Below are 23930 nucleotides of genomic sequence, written 5' to 3'. Positions count from 1 at the left end.
GCGTCTGGTGATTTACACCTTTTATTTATGCCGATTTGTATTTCACCGTGGTTAAAGAAAAAAAGCATGACTGGCTAACGCATCGCAGATTAGTCTTCTCTCTATAAACGCGCCGCCATATAACAGATATCGCGCAGGTCTTTGTCAAGCAGTATCATCTTGTTTTGACAGGGACGCCATTCGGCTGCCTTTATGCAGGTGGCGTAGCTTCATTACTCATCTTTATGGTAAACGATGAAACTTTTATCCAGTACGAACTACTTTAGCATACTTATCCGACCAAGTTATCTGTGCGCTTGATCTTGCAAATGGCAATGTGAAATTTCTTGTGTTTCTTTTCGGCCCACGTTTTACAGGCACCTTCTGGTCCACTGAGTATTCGCCTATTCGCCGCCATACAGTGAAGCTCGGTCTTTGCAACGGTGACTTTTGCTACTCCCCTCTGTCCTGCTTTGCAACTCAACATGGAGTTTAGGTGAGCCAACTCTTATTTATAGTAACCGTAACAAGCGTAACCCAATGCTGTTTTTACAGCGAAGCTGTATATCTGTACCCCCCATTCCATTCGTCGTGGCCGTGGGCAAAATAACTTCTTTGGTGTGTTAGTGTAATAATAACATCCGGGTGTTAGTGTAATCGTAAGGTAAAATTGAAGCGACGCTCAGAGCAAGCGCCAAGCGCAGCAGGATGAAAGTCAATGTCGTGAAGCCAAAAACGAGGCCAAGTGACGAAAGTACAATACAATTGATCGTTGCAAGGGTGCAAATTCTAAATTGAGGAATAAATTTCTCGATTCAGAATTTGTGTTTAGTTTCTCCGTGTGCGATCAACTATTGCTCATTTCGCTTCTGTTTTTCTTTATTTATTGCACACATACTTTTCATTGTAAAAGGTACCCAGAGTATGTATGGTCTCGTAGATAATGGCTAGTAGGGGGCCCATTTAGAAATATACATAAAAGAAACTTACACGATTTAGCACGAGTCTAGTCAATTTGCTTAACAGAAAAAATACAAGAAAACATAACCCTTCGCAATAAACACCAGAATAACTGAGTAACAGTAACAGCAAATGTAAACTTATTGCATAGGTATTAGTATTAATCTATTCGATAGGTTAACAAAGATAACAGCAAAAATGTCAAAACTTCGCAATGAACTCATGAACACCCTGACAAATAATAGTTGTACATGGGCTAACAAAACAGAACATAAATATCTATCAGCTTAGGAAGCCGATAAAATTACTTCGAAATAATAATTTTCTATTTGCTCCTCGCAAGTTCTGCGAGTTCTTTATATAAAGCGGAATACCATTCCAGACTTTCGCGCCAGCAAACTGTAGCAGTCGTTTGCCATAGGCGTTTTTTATTAACGGAATATTTAGGTTACGAAAAGTTTGGTTCCCTGCTGTGGCGTAGTGGGGTGCAGAGTAACGAAATAGGGATCGCTTTGGTCCATGTTTTGTAGGGGCACGAAGCAGTGGCGCAAGCCATGTCGCAGGCGGTTGAATCGTTTTTGGCTAATAATTATGTAAAGTGCATGTTATTGCCATCATGAGAACAAATTCAAGCAACGTCGCTGAGTAATCAAGGTGTCCCTCACAGCTTCGCTGTCCCACCACCTTCAAAGCGTCGATTGGAGCCCAACTACGTTTTTTTTCTTTGTTCAATTCACACGCTTATATAGTAAATGCTACGTAAAGTTAAAAATTAGGCCGCAGATACCAGTGAAACAGCAAATTACCGTGGCGTAGGCTAGGCCATCTGGCACGAGGGAGCTTAATGAGTCAACCACACTTTAAAATTAGCGTAAAATACATCGTTGACGACAAAATCGAAGCAAGCCCCAATGTAAGAGGCAGCTTATGGTTGTCGGCCTGAAGCAGAAGATCCTTTCCATTTAAATATTCTGCGAAGTCCTCTGGTTAGGGGTCATACATTATGCGTACAAGACACGGGCTTGGGTTCTACGCAAGGGTCGTTCAAAAATGGGAGTACTTTAGGCAGCACACCCAGAAATGAAACATCTCAACGCTTAAACGCCCACGCGATGGTGCTGCTTTTCCGCACAAACCAAACATGAAATTTCTTATAAATTCTTTTTCCTGCTAGAACTCTCCACGGACCATGCACGTTTACATCGTTGTGCTCTCTCTCTATCATTACCGAGCCGTCTGTTCAACGCAAAATACTTCACTGCCATTGCAACGCCTACGAATATGCACCAACTGCCAAACACGCTCCATAACTCCTTAACCTCAGCAGCTGCTGTGTAAACAAGTAAAAAGAACACTGCTACTTGTGCTGCTGAGCATCCACACCACACCAAATTCAATGAGGTTCGTTGCATATGAAAGAAAAAAAGATTACTGGCGACTTAGCTGCAAATATTGTTACGGGGGAGACAAATGCAGTATTACTATGTCGCACATTGTTAAGGCCTCGGATGCAGGATTGAAACCACGTTCTCCACAGTGCAAAAATGCGTTCAGGTGCTCTCTCAAAACATGTACTGCCTCTTTGAGGAGCGAAGTACAAGCAGACCACAACCAGTAGCTCTCACTCTCTCTCTCTGTGTCCATATATATATATATATATATATATATATATATCATCATCAGTCTATATTTATGTCAACTGCAGGACGAAGGCCTCTCCCTGCGTTCTCCAATTACGCCTATCTGGCGCTAGCTGATTCCAAATTGCGCCTGCAAATTTTCTAACCTCATCACCCCACCTAGTTCTCTACCGTCCTCGACTGCGCTCTCCTTCTCTTGGTGTCCACTCTGTAACTCTAATGGTCCACCAGTTATCCATACTACGCATTACATGTCTTGCCCAGCTCCATTCTTTCCTCTTAATGTCAATTATAATATCTGCTACCCCGTTTGCTCTCTCATTCACACCGCTCTTTTCCTGGCTCTTAACGTTAGGCCTAACATTTTTCGTTCCATCGCTCTTTGTGTGGTCCTTTACTTGTTCTCGAGCTTCTTTGTTAACCTCCATGTTTCTGCCCCATATGTTAGCACCAGTAGAATGCAATCATTGTACACTTTTCTTTTCAACGACAGTGGTAAGCTCCCAGTCAGGATTTGGTAATGCCTGCCGTATGCACTCCCACCCAATTTTATTCTTCTGTAAATTTCTTTCTCGTGATCAGGGTCCCCTGTGAGTAATTGACCTAGATAAACGTACTCCTTTACAGACTCTAGAGGCTGACTGGCGATCCTGAATTCTTGTTCCCTTGCCAGGCTATTGAACCTTATCTTTGTCTTCTGCATATTCATCTTCAACCCAATTCTTACACTTTCTCGATAAGGTCCGCAATCATTTGTTGTAATTCGTCTCCATTCTTGCTGAATAGGACAATGTCATCTGCAAACCGAAGGTTGCTGAGATATTCGCCGTTGATCCTCACTCCTATGCCTTCCCAGTCTGAGAGCTTGAATACTTCTAAGCATGCAGTGAATAGCATTGGATAGATTGTGTCTCCTTGCCTGACCCCTTTCTTGATAGGTAACTTTCTACTTTTCTTGTGGAGAACCAAGGTAGCTGTGGAATCCTTGTAGATGTTTGCTAAGATATTCACGTATGCCTCCTGTACTCCTTGATTACGCAATGCCTCTATGACTGCTGGTATCTCTACTGAATCAAATGCCTTTTCATAATCTATGAAAGCCATGTAGAGAGGTTGATTGTACTCCGCAGATTTCTCGATTACCTGATTTATGACATGGATATGATCCATCGTAGAATATCCCTTCCTGAAGCCAGCCTGTTCTCTTGGTTGGCTGAACTCAAGTGTTGCCCTGATTCTATTGGAAATTATCTTGATGAATATTTTATACAATACTGAAAGTAAGCTAATGGGTCTATAATTCTTCAGTTCTTTAACGTCTCCCTTCTTATGGATTCGTATAATGTTGGCGTTCTTCCAGCTCTCTGGTACACATGAAGTTGTGAGGCATTGCATATAACGGGCCGCAAGCTTTTCAAGCATGATATCTCCTCCATCTTGGATTAAATCTACTGTTATTCCATCTTCTCCAACAGCTTTTCCCCTGGTCATGTCTTTCAAGGCCCTTCTAACTTCAGCGCTAGATATAGAAGGAGCCTCTGTATCCGGTTCATCACTATTTTGAATGAAAGTAGCTTGGCTGTTTTGGGCACTGTACAGGTCAGTATAGAATTCTTCCGCTGCTTTTACTATGTCATCGAAATTGCTGATGATATTACCATGCTTCTCTTTAACTGCATACATCTTGCCTTGTCCTCGAGCGAGGACACACGCCTCGAGCGGCCAGTCGCGCGGCAATTCTGCGTGTATTCGCGGGCTTCTTTCACATTCGGAAGAACACATTTATGTAGCACGTATTGAGCAACAGAAAGCTGTATCGGGAGTTTTTCATGTTGCTCTACAACTTTCTCTTTGACACTTTCATAATTAGGACAGTACTTCTCGAGTTAGATAATTAATTACAATTACCCAATTAAATCTCAGTAACGAAAAATTACTGGCGGCTACTCCACAGTACTGGAAACAATACGCACTAGGTTTTCTTCGCTTAACGCCGTTCCTCTTTTTTAAATCGTGCTGCATGACAGCTGGGACACCCTGTATATACAGGGTGTTTCAGCGAACACTTTCAAAAACTTTTAAAGGTTTTCTGTGGCAGATAGCACAATTCTAGTTCATGAGCTGGTCTACTCGAAGAGGCGGACATACACAGAAGGCGGCCACAAGAAATCGAAATGCATAATCGAATAATTAACAGAAATTCACTAATTAGGTTTCTAACTTAATTAGTGAAGTTTTCGCACGACTGCACGGAGGAGGAATTTTGGCAGCGGATGGCGTATCCCGTGACGCGCGCGTCATGAAAACGTGCCGCCCTCGCCTAGTGCGGCCTCCTCCGCTCGCAGTCCGGATTGAAAATGCTCGCCGGTATTTCCATCCGTCCGTTTGGCGGTCCTCTCACCTCAATTCAGCGTAGACAGCGTCAAATCTGTCAACATTGGACGAATTGGCGTGGCTACGATGGCGTGTTGTCGGCTTGAAGCCACGTGTGTTTTTGTTGTGCACCAGGGGCCGCATGTGCTTTTGTTGTGGTGCAGCGGGAAAGGCGAGTCATGTTGCGCGCGCATTTCTATTTACTGAGACCGCGCAGCCTGCGTGACTTCGACATGAGTGAGGTGCACAAGAAAGCGCTAAGTGACGAGGCAAAGTCACTCTTTTGGCTCTTGTTGAGGGATTCATAGCGCTATGGCATATAGAGCGCGCCGAGTATGTACATGCGCAGCTGCTATAAGCATTGGAGTCGAGAGTAAGAACGCGGATTCCGCAAACGGCGCTCCGGCTATGGGAATGCGACCTAACTCGGCTGTGCCGGATTCATGCTATCACGTGACTGTTTAGCCCGCGAATCAGGCGGGATTTTGCACTCGCGTGTGTATCCACCTTAAGGAACGGCGCGTAATTGCAGACCAGGTCGACGACATTCTCCGTCACGGTGTAATTCAACCTTCGCAGAGACTATCGGCTTCTCCCGTGGTACTTGTCACAAAGAAGGACGATTCCATACGCTTCTGTGTGGATTTTCGGCGCTTAAACAAGATCACGCTGAAAGATGTTTACCCACTGCCGCGCATTGATAATGCTCTGGACTGCTTACAGAAAGCCGAGTTATTCGCCGCATTGGACTTGCGGTCAGGCTACTGGCAGGTCCCGATGGCGGAGGCCGATCGCCCCAAAACTGCCTTTGTTACGCCAGATGGCCTATATGAATTCACCGTCATGCCTTTCGGACTTTGCAACGCTCCTGCTACATTCAAAATGACGATGGATAACGTTTTGCGCGGCCTTAAATGGAAGATCTGTCTATGTTACCTTGACGACATCGTAGTGTTCGCCCCTGATTTTGCAACACACCTACGCCGCCTTCAGCACGTACTCAGTTCCTTGACCAACGCCAGTCTGCAGCTTAATCTGAAGAAATATCGCTTTGCCGCACGCAAGTTGATGATCCTGGGGCACATTGTGTCTAAGGATTGCATTCTTCCAGATGCCGAGAAATTACGGGCCATCTCTGCGTTTCCTAAGCCCACTACAATGAAAGAACTTCGCACTTTAATCGGCTTGTGCTCTTATTTCTGGCGCTTCGTTCAAAATTTCGCATATATCCTATCACCCCTTACGCAACTGCTTCGTGGCGCCAAGGACCTCTCATTGTGGTCCCCTGTCTGCGACCATGCGTTCTCCACCTTGCGCCGTCTTCTCACGACGCCACCTATTCATCGCCATTTTGACCCTCAAGGCCCTACTGAAGTTCATGCCGACGCAAGTGGTGTAGGCCTTGGTGCTGTGCTTCTACAGCGTAATCCTGGTCACGCAGAATACGTCGTGGCTTATGCGAGCCGCACGCTCACCAAGGCGGAGGGCAATTAGAGCGTCACGGAAAAGGAGTGCTTGGCCATCGTCTGGTCACTTGGCAAGTTTCGCCTTTATATATATGCGCGCTATTTTGACGTAGGGACCGACCTTGATGCGCTGTGTTGGCTTTCGAATTCAAAAGACCCATCTGACCACCTGGTTCCCAGGGCCCTGCGAATCCAGCAGTGTGACATACGCGTGGTGTATCGTTCCGGGCGGAAGCATTCCGACGCTGACGCTCTTTTCCGCTCACCGGTTTCGCCAGAGGTCACTCTTGAGTCCCCCTGCGAGCGCACGTTGTCATCTCTTGACTTCGACACTATTACTGCTAAACAACACAATGACCATTGGACTGCATCACTTTCGACCATCACTTTCGACCTGTACCGGCACAACTATGCCCCAGAGGAACGTACGTGGCTGCTAGTCATCCCGAGAGCCTTGAGATCAGAGATCTGTTGTTCTTTCCACTCGGACCCCCAGTGTGACCACGCCGGCGTTTTGAAGACGTACGAACGACTTCGGAACCACTACTACTGGCGGGGTATGGTCACCTTCGTTCGAAACTTCGTCCGCTCTTGCCGTGAACGTCAGCAACACAAATCTCCGCCGTACCTCTCAGCCGGTGAACTCCAAGCCCTGCCATACCCATCTCAACCCGTTGATCGCGTTGGTGTCGATCTATATGGTCCCCTTCCCTTGACTACGTCCGCCAACCGGTGGATTATAGTTGCCGTTGACTACTTGACACGCTATGCAGAGACTGCTGCCCTCCCAGCTCCTACTGTGCAGGAAATTGCCACTTTTATACTGCGCCGTTTTGTGCTTCGTCATGGAGGCCATCGCGAACTCCTAAGCGATCGAGGACGCGCCTTCGTGTCCGAAGTCGTCAAAAAATTGCTTGCTGAATGCGCTATTGTTCATCGCACATCCACCACCTATCATCCGCAAACCAACGGTTCCACGGAACGCTTAAATCGCACTCTTGGTGACATACTCGCTATGTACATTGCATCCCACCAATCCAATTGGGACCTAGTTCTCCTATTCGTCACCTACGCCTAGTATACTGCTACGCAAACCACTACCGGTTTCTCCCCCTTCCATCTTCTTTATGGCCGTCATCCATCTCATACAATTGATACCATTCTGCCATACCACCCAGACGCATCAGAATGCCGGCCAATCTTGGATGCCGCCAGACAAGCTAAAGAATGTCGTCAGCTGGTCCGCCGCTTCACTTCAGACGATCAGAGTTGCCAAAAGTCGAAACACGATGCCCTTAACTCGACCCCAACTTTTCTACCGGGAGACCTCGTGTGGCTGTCCGTACTGAACCACACACCAGGACTTGCTTCGAAGCTTCTTCTTAAATACGATGGACCACACCGCATTTCGCAGCAAACTTCTGCCGTCAACTACCTCATAGAGCCACTGATACCGCCTTCTGACATGCGTCGTCGCAACCGCGAAGTCGTCCACGTCCAGCGGCTCAAGCCCTATCATGATTCTGTTGTATCATCTTCAGCTTAAGTCGCCAGCATGGCTCCTTTTCCGATGGGGCCATTGTAATGAAGATGAACGCCTGGATTTAGGCAGCAGGATTGCCAACAGCATCGCGTGCCGCTGAGGCTCGAGCTTAGAGACTGTGCTCGGTCAAACGCTCGACCCTTCATCGGCCCTTCGTCGAATAAACCTCCTTTATATTATATATAAATATATGGGCATGCGAGATGCAGACAGTCGGCCGTCCCCCAGAACCCCTGTTTACTTCTGCCTCTTCTCTCGGCCCTCGCCCGCAGTTGGAGCGTTTTTCTCTTCATTACACTCGGCCACGCTGCCGAAGATTGCTCAGGTAGTTGTGAGGGCCCACTGGCGATGGAAAATCATAATCGACGAGACATGGGAATGGGAGTCGGCGTCATTAAGGCCGTCCTGTGCGCAACCAGCATCTTTGTGGTTCTGCAGTAAGTGTTGAGCTGAACTCGCATATTTCACCAACGATTATCTCGTTGCACTTGGCAAAGCACGGCAGGAGGTCTTGTACACTCAACAGCGGCTGGGCGCACTGACGCGTCGTGCAAACAGCAAAATCCTCTGCTCAGCCGTCGCATGCCTCTTCACAACGTTGCCGGTGATGGGTCAAGGCTCAACGATGCACTCGAATCTGCGAAGCTCGACAAAATGTCGGCTGCTTCCGAGTCGTCTATGTCAAAACGTGGAGTGACAAGCGATGCCTGGACAGAAGCCCCGATATTGTCCGCGCTTAAACCAGAAAACACCTGTATCTGCGCTTGAGTCTGTGGTCTCTTGCCCGTCTGATAAGGAGCTTCGGGCGGTACGATAAGATCGATAATTAAGGCCTCAGCGATGCTAGTCACCATGGCTTCCTTCAGCGAGACATCACTCAGTGCTGGTTGAATGGGCGCACGTTCGGCCAAAGGCTGCTGCGAAGACCCGACGTATGTTTCCGACGGGTCTAGAAGTATATCGCTTGCGCAGTCCGTAGACAGATCACGGTTGCGGAGCTCGTAGCTGCCCATCATCGCAGCTCGACGGGCCCACGATATTCAGAGGAATAGACGGCCGTCGCACGTGAACTCTAACTTGGATTCCGCTAGCCGATGTTAAGCGTGAAACGGAGCTTCCGGAAAGCGTGAGCTCGGCGGCTGCCTGGCTTTGATACACAGCAGGAGGAGTGGTTTGCTGGGCGATTCCCACCGACTGCAGTTATGCCGACGGCGCCACCCGATGAGCCGGCGCTTCCGCGTGCCCAGGTGATGGAGAGCTTCTAGGCCGCGTCGCTGACTGCTGTGGATGGAGAGTTGACGTGTCCACGCGGTGGATCTCGCGAGCCGCTGCTGCAGTACATCTCTGGCCGGAGTCGTCGCAGGCAGGCAGTGGGCCGAAAACAGTCGTCAAAGATATGCTCCATTCTACACAGGACCGCTATTTGTAACCTTCATAGTTGTCCCACGCCTTGGCACCACCTCAAAGCCGCCACGCTGCAACCAGCCACATCCTGTTGTCGGGTCAGGCCTGACGAGCGCGATGGCTGATTGCCCCCACAGAATGGGGTCAATCTGAAATCCGTGGAACTCCGGTAGTTCCGAGGCATCCGATGATGCCAATGTTGCAAGCGGGAACCCAGATGTGGCCGAAACAATGCAATTCAGCTGCTACGACAGCAGCGAGAGTGCTCGCATGAAGTGTGTCAAGCTACCGGCTGAGCCACCCGTTAAGCCAGGGGCGGAATCGGCACACAATGAGGCGGCTGCAGCGGGCGCAGTACTCGGGCCAGCCGGAGCAGTGGCAACGGACGAGCGAACGGCATCCCTTGCTGGCTGAGACGTCGATGATGTCATGGGGCAGTGATACATGGCGTGGGAAGCGTGGACGGCATTCCCTTTCAGCGGGAGGCAGCCAGGGCGGTGACAATCCATGTCCAAGGCTGCGTGGATGGCATGCCTTAGCGGCTCGCAGATCGAGGTAGTCCCAGGTACGGCATCCATGACAAGGGAAGCGTTGACGGCGTTGCCTCACCGGAAGGGCCTAGCACCAGGAGGGTGAATCTTCCTATACCTCCCATTGGTTTTCCTATAGCAGACGCTCAGTCGACGATAGCGCCAAGGCGCACTTCAGTTAGGCCCTAGTGGATGAATGACGGTACCACGTTGGCGAAAGAAAAAAAAAGAAAAGCGGTGAGTTTTTTTTTACCCTCGCCCTTTCGCTATAGCACTTTTTTCTTCCTTTTTTTCTTCCTCCGAAAGGAGAGCCGAGCGGAACGTGGTTCCGCTCGTCTCTCCTTTCCCGCTTGACTTTCCTATCCCTCTCCATGCCTCGCCTCACCCTCCCCTCATGCCTCGCGCAATGCTCTTTATTTTTATTTCTTTAGTTTTCCGCGGCCAGCTCTTTTTTTTTTTGTCTCGGGCGTTATCAGACGCACCGCCGGACCAAAGCGCGCGCTCCGCGCTCCTCTCCTCTCCGGCCGTGCCATTCGTGCATTCGTGCTGCGTGCTTGTGCACAGTGGATTGATTCTTTTTGCGTTTTCATGCACGCAGTCGCGTTCATTATTACAAACAAGCAAGCATGTGCCCAAATTGTATTTAAAAAATAATTCCACTTACAACACAACATTTCTTTGGACTCACTTTATTGTGTTCGTTTGCGAAAACCAGAATTGGAGCAGATAGTGCAACACATTATAGAATGGAACAAAATGCGGATGGTGTTTCATGTACGCACATGTAAAAAAACAATTATTGTAATTGCTGTAATGGCCAATGCGCAGAATAACTTCTCACGGCCTGCTTCTCGCTCGTCATAAAATCCACCTCCGTGAAGTGCACCGAGCATATTCTGCGGTTGTTGACCTTGTCTCTGGGCAAACCCATCAGTTCCATCCTTCCAGCGTAGGTTAAAAACGCTTCCATCCTGAAGAACCGTGAAGATCATAAATTATAACGTCGCAGTTTGAACATACAAAACTCAGCTCCTTTAATATCTAGAAATGCTACCCATAAAGGTCTTTTCTGAGCTACTGAAATCTCTATGCACTGAGTTAGTACAAACATATTGTCTTCTAAGCGTCTGCCTGGCCTGAAACCATTCTGTAGTTCCCCCAATACACCGTTTTCCTCCACCCACTTCGACAGTTCTAATTTTATGGCTTGCATTGCCATTCTATATATCACCGACGTTACTGTAACTGGCCTGTACGAGCTCGTCTTATCCTTATCTCCTTTGCCTTTGTAGATGAGATTCATCTTGCTTTCACGCCATCCAACGGGAATATTCTTTGTTCTAATCACTTGCTCTATGGCATTAGTCAGCAGTGCCTTGCTTTTTGGACCGAGGTTTTTGATTAGCTGTATTGGGATTTCATCGGGTCCTGCTGCCGTGTTGTTAGGGACATTTTCTGCTGCCTTTTTCCAATAGAAGCTTTCTATGCTGAATTTTGATCTCTCAAGCCTCTCTGTTGTTGCTGGATCTGTTGTCTGAACTACACTTTTTCTCGTACCGAAGTTATGCCTGATAACGTCTGTGATGTACCGCAGCGCATCATCGCCTTCATAGATGTTACCGTCTTCATCCCTTATAGCCGTTTGCGAGTTTCTAGTTGGAGCTCCGAGGGCTTTTATATGGTTCCAGAATATTTTTGGGGCGCCTTTGTCTCTTTTGTGAATGTTATGCACCCAACGTTCACTTGCGCATTTAATTTTCTCTTGCACGAGCTCACTCGCAACCCTTTTCTTTTCTCTGTATGTATTCCATCTAAGGAGCACCTCTTCTTCTTGTAATCCCAACTTTTTGGCTTCTCGATGAACCCTAGATGCCTCTTTACGCTCTTCTATAGCTTGTTTAATTTCCTTGTTCCACCACTTACGTGGTTTCCTCTTTCCAATCCAACAATTGTATTGCCGTGTCCGCCTTATTTCATGCTGCATAACCTCCACCAGTTCCTTATATTCCCAGACTGCTGTAGGAAAAGCCTCAATTTTCTTCTCTATGTTGTTTGCGATCTCTGTTATTTGCTCGTCATTCATTTTTAAAAACTCTGAGGTTATTGGTTCATGTTCTGCGCTGGTATCTCTCCCAAACTTTAATGCTAAACGTCTATGATCGCTTCCCAGGTTATTTTTTCCATTTTCGTCTATTATCATTTCTTCCAGTTGTTCGTAGACCATTTCTGAGACTAAGGCGTAGTCGATACATGACTGCCTGTTTCCGCATTGCCACGTTACCTGTCCATGACACTTATTTTCCCTGTTAACTACTATAAGGTTCTGTTCATCACACAAATCCAGCACTAGAGAGCCGTTGTAATCAGTATATCCGTCTAAATCGTCCATGTGCGCGTTCATATCTCCCACTAATATCACCTGGCCCGAGTTACTGAACTCATTAATATCGCTTCTAATGCAATCGACCAATTCCTTATTTTTTTCCTTGCTATCACTACCTGTCCATAGGTAAGCTACTCCCAGCCACGTCTTTTTACCTTGCCATGTACCACTAATCCATAAATGCTCTTTACATGTCTCGTTTACCCTTCGCCACTTCAGACCTCGCCTAATTAGTACGCCTACGCCTCCGCCTTTCCTTGACCCGGTCATTCTGTTGCACCCTTCCCATACAAAGTTGTCAATAACAGGCGGCTGCTCCAAATCTCGTAGATGCGTTTCGGTCAAGGCGTACACGCTTATCGCTTCATCATTCAGTTGCGTTTGAATTTCCAGCCATTTTTCCTGCTTACGACCACCCTGCATGTTAATGTAGCAAATTTTACCTTCTCTATTCTTATCCTTTCTGCGTCTTTTCCTGACTCCTGGTCGCCTAATTCTGCCCTTTACTGGTGTTTCGCTATGTTCAATACTCAATCCTGCTTCCTGATTGCCTGGGGCCCACCTAAAAAAGCTACAGCTCGTGCCGCGAATCGACTTCCGACCGGTGTTGCTACACTTTCACTAAAATGTATCCCGTCACGCACAAAAGCGCCTTCGCGGCCTGCTCGGTGCACTTCTCGGTTGATGTCAATGACCGTAAAATTCATTGCTTTAGCTAGAGTCCAAATTTCCCTGTTTACTGCAAGAACTGCCCTTTCAATTTTATAACCCTGCCTTTCAACCTCTGGCACCGTGCACACCGCGATTTGTACTTCTTTTGAAACATTCCGCAGGTCGGTGATCCCTTTGGCTATTTGCTTTGTGATTCCTGCTCCTCGTCCGTTCAGTACGTCAATCACTCCGCCCATTATCACCACTAGGTGTCTCTCCTCCATTGTGTCCCACATGCGTTCCTTGGCCTTCGCTATCACCTCTCTAATCGGCTTTCCGGGAAGCGCGCTAACCTGGACTCGTTCGTCTGCCCCTACCCTCTCTGCTATCGCCGGTTCTACTTTACGCATGTTGGAATCCCCAACAAAGACAACTCGACGCTTTCCTTCCCCCTCACCGCCGAAAGCTGCCCCCGAAGTCACAATGCCCTCCCCTCCTTTCTTATCCTTGCCCTTGGCTTTGTTTTCTTGCCCGGCCGCGTCAGTGGTATATTGCATTGCGCTGTGGCGCCACCTTAGCGGGCTCCGAGAGAAACAATATGTACGGCGTCGGGGTCCCGCGGGACGCAGAGGCACGCTGCAAGAAAAGAGCTGAAATAGGTTTGTGCATTTTTCAGTCGTTGTAATTTTTGTTTTGTGTGAATGGCCGCTTGTTGGACAGGATGCTTAGGCCGGCAATGACTCTGGTGCGACTTAAAACCGCAAGTCGTCGAAATATGACGACGGGATTTCGTGAAGCTACGCCGACAAAGCCAGCCACCATGCGATGTGCCTGTGAACGAATACATAGCACCATAACGCGATTGACAGAGCGCCTACGCTTGTATTCCTGTTATGCATATTTATTCGTACCGAATATGAGACCAAACATGCTTCGGAAGTCGAAATGCACGAACGTGAGCACTCGCCAGCCGCCCACATCAAGTTTAAGCTGGGGTCCATTCCGCTCAGCGGAGGTTAGCCGTATCGTATATAGCAGCAGAGTTCATGCATTTGCCACTGTGAGACCTGCACTGAACGTATGCTAATAGGATGATAAAAACTGCTTTTATAGCTGAGTCTTGACCACAGTGGCCATAGCTCTTTGAAGGGGCGACACTGCCCCCAGAGTATTTATGCAACGCAAGGATGCCGCATTTGTTTACATCCACATGCGTACGGCCACCGCTCGCTGTTGGCTTCAAGTACAGTAGAAACCATGCACCGCTCACACGAAATAATGAGGAAATCTTCAAAGCATATATGAGCACTTCTCATGCACATATCAGAAGGGATCGCACTGAGACGAGAAGGCATGAACGTCCCGGGCACATCGAAAACGGCGACAACGACCACCTAGCCGCACTGGCACGCGAAAATGCCGATGCCCGCGTACTGCGTGGCAACGAGCGCTGTTGTTGCTTACGATGCAGTATCGAATGGGCCATCACTTGTTGCCTGTTTAGCATAAGAGGCAAACTGTGTTTTCGCTAATTACTAAGGCAGCATAAAAATACACTCTCCGTAGTTGCACTTCGTTCATGGTAGCGCCGGCGACTGCGACCGACAGCCTTCGTTCAAGAACGGTGCCGGTACCGCGGTATTAGCACTGCACCGTGTCGCCGATTCGCACTATGTGTGTGCATCATACTATGTTAAGAGTGGTTCACTTCAAGTCGGTAAGGTCAGTACCGAACTATATAAGCAGTTTCCTACTTGCTTATCCTATATTTCAGGTCCGCCGTTAACGGACGAACTCGTAGACTGTGTCAGGCCTAATGAAGCTGCCTGAACGAGATCGACACCGCGTCAAACTTGACGTGGAGGGCTGTAAAGGGCTGTAAATCGTGGAAAACGCCATTGACGCAGACCCATTGTGGTATAGAGATTAGGCAACGCTTTTCTTGGAGGACAAAGCACTTGGTGTGTACAAAAAAATAACGTGGAAGAAAGCGGAGGACAATAGCAAGACCCAACACAGAAACAAACAAAAAAGCGACAGGTAGGCACCTCGAAACCTTGAGCCATATCCAGTGATAAACATGTCACTTGAGGATGTCTGGCGTTGGCGAAACTTCAAGATTCAGTCCCGCGATATGCTGGCAACAGTTCCACGCAAGTTTTGTTTTCGCGCTGCCAATATTCAGTTACTCAAACAGTTGGTACATTTAAACTGTAGTTTCTCCAAGTTCTGAGAAACCTGAAATTCATATCTTCAAATATCTCAATGTCTAATACACATAATATCCGCATCACTTTCCTTCAGCGCACGATGCCGTAAAAGTCGAGGTGAGGAGCATATATTGGAATAGAGAGTAAAACTAGGCTAGTTGGTTGAAGCTCATTGTAAATGTCGCGCAAAAGGAACGGCAACACAAGGCAGGCAACTGCTAGTGGTTTGTTTGGCGCCTTTCCTGTATACTTTTCTGCCTTGTGTTGCCGTACCTTTCGCGCTGCTTTTACTGTGAAGCTTATATTAGGTACGTATAATTAACGTGGTTCAAATAACTTAGAAAACAAAATACAGAGCTAGTCCAACAATGCGGCATCTATATATCACGCTAACACGTGATATAGCGGCCCTGGTACACGTATGCGCCCATGCAAGTTAACCCTAAAAAGCCATCTTCAGCAGAGCGCTTCAAAAAGGTAAAACCGCAACACTCAAAGCAAAGTATCAGCAACATGGTTGATTAAGTAAGTATTTTATCTGCAAAAACAGCAAAGTATGAGTGGATTATCCACAAGCAAACTTCTTTATTGTCTGTTCATATCATAGGCCCCCCGGATTTCCCGTACTATTTAGTCACGGTAGGGATGCACTATAACAGTATTTACGTGTAAGGGAAAAATCCGCATTTTTGCAATGGGGGTGCCACTTTATTCTGAAGCCGCAGATAAACAACAGCGTTTGCCTATAATGTGCCGCAGCTCGCGGGCAGCGTGAAGCTTTTCGCATAAACACCCTGCATTGTCGACTGTAACGTTGTCACACTCATGAGAAAACATGACTGCCTGGCAGATGCACTGAAGGCCACTCTTAAAGGAAGAACGTTCTTTTTAAAAGCGAAGCTTTTATTTGGAAGCCTTGCCGGGCCTGGCTGTTCTGTAATAGAATAGGGCAACCAATAACCGCGGAGGACGAGCGCAGCCCGCACCGCTGGGTTACTTGTACCACCACCAGGTGGTGGCGGCATTTCATTAGTCTCTTTACAATGCATGAATAAAGCTTTCCATGTCATTTTATGCAGACCTAAATGAACACAAACCGGTGTTTAGACTCTTTATGCACTTACACAAAGGTTCGCCGTATATACATACCCAGTCGTTGGATCTTCAACTTTTTTTCTTCAAACGGCATCCTGAGCCTCCACAGTAATGAACAGAATATTGTGACGCTGAAATGTCCTCCCACACATGCAGAGTTCCCGTTGTGACTGTGATGTTGCTGATCGCATTTGCATCGCTGAGCTGGGGTCGCTACAGTGGTGGCTTGAACAAGCAGCGGCTTCGAATACCTGCCGACCCAAATGAACACGAAGGTAAGATAACAGTCAACGACGACCTCTTATAGCGCATTCACACTGTGATATTCAGCGTCTGGAGCTGCGCGGAACTCAGTTCGGCAGCGGCGAGATCCGCCGTAATAGCCCTTTCCTCGCCGATCGGTCCAGACCGATTTTTGCGGCAGCAACCGCCGGATTCCTTCACCGCGAACCAGTCGGAGCGCGAGGCAGAAATTCGGAAGATGGCTGCCAAGACTGGCGCGCTCGTCATGTCGCAATCTTCAAAGCTGTCGCGACATCGGAAATGCTCACCGACTTCGTGCGGAACCACCCCGTTCTTTTCGACAAGCACCACGCGAAGCACAAGGACAACGTGCTAACGAATGACTTGTGAAAAATCAGTCGCGAGCTGAGATCAAAGCAGGGCGAACCCACCACTGCCACTGTGAATGCTTCTTCTGCACCTCATGCATCGTCAGAAAGGTGCTTGCGAGCAGGCCTAGCAGTACTGCCTCTTCTTGCTCAGGGTTTACCATCGTGTTTGTATTGATGAACAGGTGCAAAATAATATAAAAGTCAGTTTCACCCGAAAGGCGAAGCATCGATTGTTATACGAGAGAGAAATAATTTATTAGAAAGGCAGAGAGATCGGTCTGAGCTAGCATGATCTGGCCATAGGCTCTGCCCAGGGGAAAAATGGAAGGGGGCAAAAACGAGTCATGAAAGATGACGATGAGGACAGGAAGAAGGGATGCATATTTACACTAACACAGTGGTCTCCTTAAAGTCATACGTCTAGTCCGGAGATCTTCAGGTAGTCAAGAGCAGGCATTTAGCTATTGATGATACTGTACGGTCACACAAGGCGGACAAAATATTGCTGTCGGACAATGTTCGCCGGACAATCACTGTTAGCGTCGAAGTCAGCGTCATCCGCTGTGATGCGTAGATAGGGCAGTCGCAAAACATATGTTATAGAGTCTCAGGCACTTGGCTGCAATCATAGTTCGGGCTGTCCGTACGGCCAATAAGATGTGCATAGCGTCGTGTGAAGTCGACGCCCAGGTGAATTCGGTGAAGCTTGCGATACGAATTAGTATACATCTATACGAAGTAAGAATAGTAGTTTTATCGGCAGTATATATTTGTAAATATAGGCATACTAACGAAATAAACAAACATGGTGTCACGCGCACACAAGCAAACATGAACACATCTCACTGGATGACCGCGTTAACTCGCTCTCAAAACGCTGGAGTGAGGAAGCACGGCAGCAGCAGCGAGTGAATTTACCTTAGTCCGGTGTCTCGCGTCAGCGCGAACTAAGCCGTGAAGACACAGCGCATGGTTCAGGCCGCCAGGAGTATAATGCGCCCTCCCTTCCACCCGGAGGCTTGCGGCCTGAAGTAGAATGCCCCCCCCCCCCCCTACCTACCCTCCCCCGGAGTGTTGCGCGCGACGGAACATGGCGCGCTTCCTTTCCGCTTTCTTCTCTTCCGTGCGCGAGATTGAGCCGCGATAGCCGTCTCTCCCTCGCACACTTTCATTAGCACATACAGTATACGGTGCACGGCGACGATTTTATCGCCCTTGGACTTTATACGGAACCTCACAGCGACGCCGACGGCAGAAATGCGCCTACAGTGTCCATATAAACGCTATCGCAATAAAACACGCGAACTCTACGTACGCGAGCGGAGATAACTGCGCAGTTTCGAGCCGCGGTAACAGTCGGGATATCCCACGTTTGCTTGGAGGTCATCTTGGAGGTTTGCACGGCAGATGGCGCTGTATGGCGTTCCGGCGTTTCCGTTGGCGTGGTGGGCAAGTAATGTGAGCGCTGTGAATTTCGACGGCAGGATAACTGCATTAGCTGTAAACGCCGGTTTCCTCTGTGTGAACGTTCCAATACCCGCCTCGATGGCTCAGTTAGCTAAGGCGCTTCGCTGCAGAGCACGAGGTCGCGGGATCGAATCATGGCCGCGGCGGCCGCATTTTGATGGAGGCGAAATGGAAAAACGCCCGTGTGCTTGCGTTGTAGTGCACGTTAATGAACTTGAGGTGGTCAAAATGAAACCGGAGCCCTTCACTATGGCGTACCTCATAATCAGAACTGGTTTTGGCAGGTAAAACCCGAGAAAGAAGACGAAGAACTTGCCATTTTGGTAGTGTACTGCAGTCACTCATAGCGCAAAGGCAAAGACAGAGTGGGCAACATACTCTAAAAACGAAAGGGCTACTGAAGTTGCAAGTGTTGCTTTATCTGTGCAAAACGTGCTTCATTGAATATACTTATTCTGAAAATGACAGCGCATGATTACGATACCTGCCATTATTTCACCACTGGCATCAGATAAGTCAATGTTATTTAATAATTTATTCAAAGCAATTACTGCACTACAATATACCTTTTGCATAATGCCGACAACCTGGGCGCAAATTAAGTTCCTGTCACCATAGTGAAGGACATAAACGCGGGTGAGTGCAGGACGCGCGTACGTAGAAAGATTTTGGGTCGCACGCACTCTGATACAGGTCTCATTAAGTTTGAAGCGGTCTTTCAATATGCACAAAGCGCGTTTGCCGAAATACACGGCTCTACGAGTGCAAGTTTCTTCTCCCGCAACAGGATAGGAGGTATATCATGCTCCCGCGTTTGCCCCATGGAGGCATCGTTCACTGCTACAAAGCGAAAACAGTGATGGTGGGAGGTCTTGACTGCGGGAGATACAACTTTGTCGAGTCCTACGTCATTCCGAATTCCACTAGAGAAAACTACCCGATAAATAGCGAAGCAAATCGAGAAGTGCACCATGCTGTGATACATATTGTACCTGTGTAGCAAACCCGCATGACCATGATCTACCATGCCCCAAGTGGCCTCGCAAAAAGCTAGAGCATTCGGCCAGATGTTAGGCCCACCATTGTACGCATACATTGGAGGCTTAAGAAACGTGACTGGCGCCGTCTACGCTGTTTTAGGCGAGCGATGCAACTCGTAACGACGATGCCTTGTAGCTTATTAGATGGAAAAAAAGCTTTAAACATTCCTGGAAGTACACAGTGCGTGAGGTGAATCAGAGCTGCTGCACTTAGCTATTGCAATGAGTGTGCAATACTAATAAACAGTTGGCATGGCCAGGAACAGGCCGAGTTCAGAGGAGAAATTGGTGCAGTGACCGCCGTACTGAATTTAGGGCACTTACTACCGGAGCTGTGGACGTAAACGAACTGCCTGCATAGCGGCCCGCAATCACTAGGTCGGATTGTCGAAATTCAGTCACGAATTAAAAAAAAAGAAATTATGGGGTTTTACGTGCCAAAACCACGATCTGATTATGGGGCACGCCGTAGTGGGGGACTCCGGAAATTTAGACCGCCTGGGGTTCTTTAACGTGCGCCCAAATCTAAGTACACGGGTGTTTTCGCATTTCGCCCCCACGAAATGCAGCCGCCGTGGCCGGGATTCGATCCCGCGACCTCGTGCTCAGCAGCCCAACACCATAGCCACTGAGCAAGACGGGTAGTCACGAATTTCACACAAACAGCAAAGAACATACAGACACGCACTAGGGCAGCTGGTAACAAGCTACTGGAACCCGCTCGTATCTATCCCTAACATTGGCGGCCGAAATCGAGCATTGCTTCACTGCAGCACATGGTTGATGTCATTATGCAAGTTCGTTTTACTTAGATGCCTACCACCAGGCAGCTGGGAGAATTCAATTACCCACTGGATCATCTGCTGAAAAAAAATGCGTTTAGGAGCATGTAGTGACAAAAGGTAAAGCGAGGTTTGATGCTCAGCCTCGTTTGGTTGTGGATGATCTCAGAGACAGTGTGATTTGTTTAAACATTTCAGTGGAGGCCTGGCAAGCTCGCAATGCAAAGTAAAAAGCTGCTGATATCACCCTAAGCGTCTGAAATTCATGCAGCCCCAGGAAAAAATACAGCTGAAATGGAGCATTAGTCGAGGAAAATAATGTCGACCGCATTGTCGTGTTGGGCACTCCTGGTGTAGAGTGCGGGGAAATGCTGAATGAAATAAAAATAGTGCTAAGATAAATTGTCCTGGAACAGAAAAAAAAGCGTACAGCCTTTTTTTTTAATACGCAGGCTGGCTCGCTTTTGCGCGCCCGCAGGTGAAATAGTGCGAATTCCAAGTAAGTGTTTTTTTTTATTTATCAATTTATCATGCGCTTCGATGCTCTTCTACGTCATTCGTGTCGGCGCCTGGTCAAAAGATCACCCTTATGGATCACAGATGTTCAAAATTAATCCGAAGTCTCCACTAAAGCGTGCCTCTTAATCATATTGTCACGTGGTAGTGACGGTCAGTAATACAGCAGCAAAACTGTGAATGACGAAACTAACTTTAAATTGGGCGAGCTTGTGCCCACAAAAGCAACCTAGCACTCAAAGCGCAGCGATAGCGGCGAACACCGTCGGTGATGATGGAAATGTGATCTGCGGGTCAAGAGCGTCGGCTTTCATACATCACTCGTCGAAGGTTCCAGCGTGATCGCTGGCGCCCGCGTGGTTCCCGGAAACAACTACACAATTTTGTTGCGCATGCAGTCTGATTATACAAGGTTCGGCGAGGACATACACAACTCATAGAATCAACGACAACATTCGCGAAAGTTCTAAATAATGTGTGCGCGTTTTGCGCTGCACGATAACGTTTCGTTTATTTGTTAGAAGGTGAAAGCGGTCATCGAAGAAAGAAAAACAAGTACACATGTCAATATCGTGGTTAAGGACCGTAAAATCCCCGAATTCCTTTTTACGGTTGTCGCTCTGCTGGACTTGCCACTGGAGCCACCGCTATGTCAGCTGGTATACCCCCCGGTAAACGGGAATTGCTTAACGAGCCCCAGTTTCTCCCTTGGTGCTAGGTAGGCCACGCTCCTGAGAAAAGAAAAATTAAGGCTGCTGTTATGGCAACGGTTGTGCTGATGCACGAGGGGGGCGAAGGCCGTCCCGCTTGCCTGAAATGCGCTCGACGAGTGTGCAATTTTTACGGCAGACGCAAGAGGAAACGAGCACGAGTTCCGTTTGCTGCTACGATGTGCTTTGTTCTAACAGCTGTCATTTTCAGCCTCTTTTTGTATTAATGACCATTTCATTTTGTGTGTGTTTGTTCATGCGTTCTATAAATGCCAGGATCGCATCAGCGTTTGCTAAAATGTTGCCCTATTCCGTTACGATACGTGAGCCAGCATGCTATAGAGCTAGACTAATGCGTTTCGGCAGGATAATAACAAGCAGTGAAATGTGCTTTATTTCACAATTTTATTTGCAACATTTGTACATCAAGAGCTACAATACAGCAAAAAATATTTCAGACCTGAGTATCTCGAATTTACAGCACAAACTGCACATTCTGTTGGCGCATTCACATAAAGCTTCTTACATTTCTTAATAGCAAGTCATGTTTTTTACTTTGCATGTGACAATCCCACCAACGCAAATCGTTTGTCGGAACAGTTACTGTGATTATTTATGCAAAAAAGTATCATTAAGTGAGACCAGTTAAAAGGCGGATGTCTGAACATTTCGCATACCTCTTGGTATCCATTCTGTATCCGGTGGAACATTAGAGTTACAGAATGGATCTCTTGGTATCCATTCTGTAACTCTAATGGTCCACCGGTTATCAATTCTACGCATTCATGGTCAGCCCAGCTCTATTTTTCCCTCTTAATGTCAACTAAAATATCGGCTATCCCCGTTTGTTCTCTGATCCACACCGCGCTCATCCTGTCTCTTAAAGTTAGGCCTAACATTTTTGTTCCATCGATCTTTGTGCGGTCCTTGTTCTCGAGATTCTTTGTTAACCTCCTAGTTCCTGCCCCATAGGTGAGCGCCGGTAGAATGATTGTACACTTTTATTTTCAACTACAATGGTGAGCTCCCAGTCAGGATTTGGTAATGTCTGCCGTATGCACTCCAACCCAATTCTCTTCTTCTGTAAATTTCCTTCTCATGATCAGTGTCCCCTGTGAGTAATTGACCTAGATAAACATACTCCTTTACAGACTCTAGAGGCTGACTGGCGATTCTTAATTATTCCCTTGCAAGGCTATTGAACATTAGCTTTGTCTTCTGCATAATAATCTTCAACCCCACTCTCGGTTCCCGATTAAGGTCCTCAATCATGTGTAGTAATTCGTCCCTATTGTTGCTGAATAGGACAATGTCACCTGCAAACTGAAGGTTGCTGAGATATTCGCCGTTGATCCTAATTCCTAAGTCTTCCGTAACTCTCTACTTTTCTTGGATATATATATATATATATATATATACGGACCGGACTTTATACGGAACCTCACTGTGACGACAACGGCGACGGCAGGAATGCGCTTGGAGTGTCCATATAATTGCTATCGCAATAAAAACATGTCCCACAGATCATAGTGCGCCAGCGCAGCTCATGCCCGTTCCGGGCAAGGGCGCGGCACACCTGTGCAGTTCTCACAGACGCTGTACGTAGTGTGCATCGCAATCCAGGAAGCCACAACTGTACAAAAAAAAACAGAACTCGTTGCTTTTTCTTACTGCAACAAAAGCCGGATTCATCTAAAACTCGCAGAAGACCTGACTGCGCATTCACGATCTTGGTTCCGCAAACGCTTAATCCACCAGTCTATCTGAGCGACGACGTCACGCCTGAACATAAACGGCTGTTCGCGAAGGCGCTGCAGCTAAAGAAGTATGTAAATAGTATGGCAATTCCGTTGAAATGCCCAAAAGATAAGTACTCGACACCGCTTTGGCAATAGGGTCTCTTGCATTTGAGATGGATCATGTAGTAAAAGTGTATAATTAAACCATTTGGGTGGGGTATATTCAGAATAACTGTTTTGAAATGGCTTATATTTCCCTCATGAAACACAATTTGCGTGTTCCCTTTCCTAATGTTGAGTTTCTCAAGCAAGGCTCACGGAACTTTCACTCCCTCTATTCTCATATGCCTATTTGTAACCACGACCCACATTTCAAGCGAAGATGGTATCTCAGCATTAATATCCAAAAAATGCTAATCGGTATGGGCTGAGCTGAATCGTTCTTCTTTTAACGTCAATCACAATGTATTTGGCGGCATTTACATGCCAACCAGTATTCTTTCAGCGTTCTGTGTAGCCCTTGGCGATATGCTTGGTTATCCTTCGAAAAAACTAAATCGGTTATAATAACTGGCAATCTTATTATTAACCTATGCAGATCATCGGGAGTACAGATTGAATTGTTTTGCAGGTGTCACGTCCTCAGAGTGTCCTTACGCCTCCATGCTTCGTGATGTGCTCCAGGGAGGTCACGTGCTCAAGTTTTCCTCGGAAGATTCAGGTGCCAGGTAAGCAATGAAAATACTTCAAGCTGCTTGTGGTAGTCTTAATATACACATGTCCATTATACAATCAGTTGCTTTTCTAGGATGTTTGACGTTGTCCAGT

General features: G+C 47.4%; 1 protein-coding gene across 4 annotated transcripts in view; it reads left to right on the top strand.

The window, feature by feature from the left end:
- Positions 1-78: 78 nt before the first annotated feature.
- LOC119431833 (peroxidase-like) overlaps positions 79-23930 on the top strand; it is a 219545-nt gene continuing 195693 nt past the window's right edge. For 2 of the 4 annotated variants that reach the window (XM_049657757.1, XM_049657754.1), the window contains exons 1-3: positions 96-227; positions 357-475; positions 16391-16509. In XM_049657757.1, the coding sequence (XP_049513714.1) occupies positions 465-475; positions 16391-16509 (130 nt within the window). In that variant the 5' untranslated portion in view covers positions 96-227; positions 357-464. Of the gene's footprint in view, positions 228-356; positions 476-16390; positions 16510-23739; positions 23831-23930 lie in introns of those variants that run through there. The other 2 variants (XM_049657755.1, XM_049657758.1) reach the window with 2 other exon arrangements.

This window comes from Dermacentor silvarum, chromosome 10 (assembly GCF_013339745.2).
Source record: "Dermacentor silvarum isolate Dsil-2018 chromosome 10, BIME_Dsil_1.4, whole genome shotgun sequence".
Taxonomy (NCBI): domain Eukaryota; kingdom Metazoa; phylum Arthropoda; class Arachnida; order Ixodida; family Ixodidae; genus Dermacentor; species Dermacentor silvarum.
This window is presented reverse-complemented; position numbering and strand designations above follow the sequence as displayed.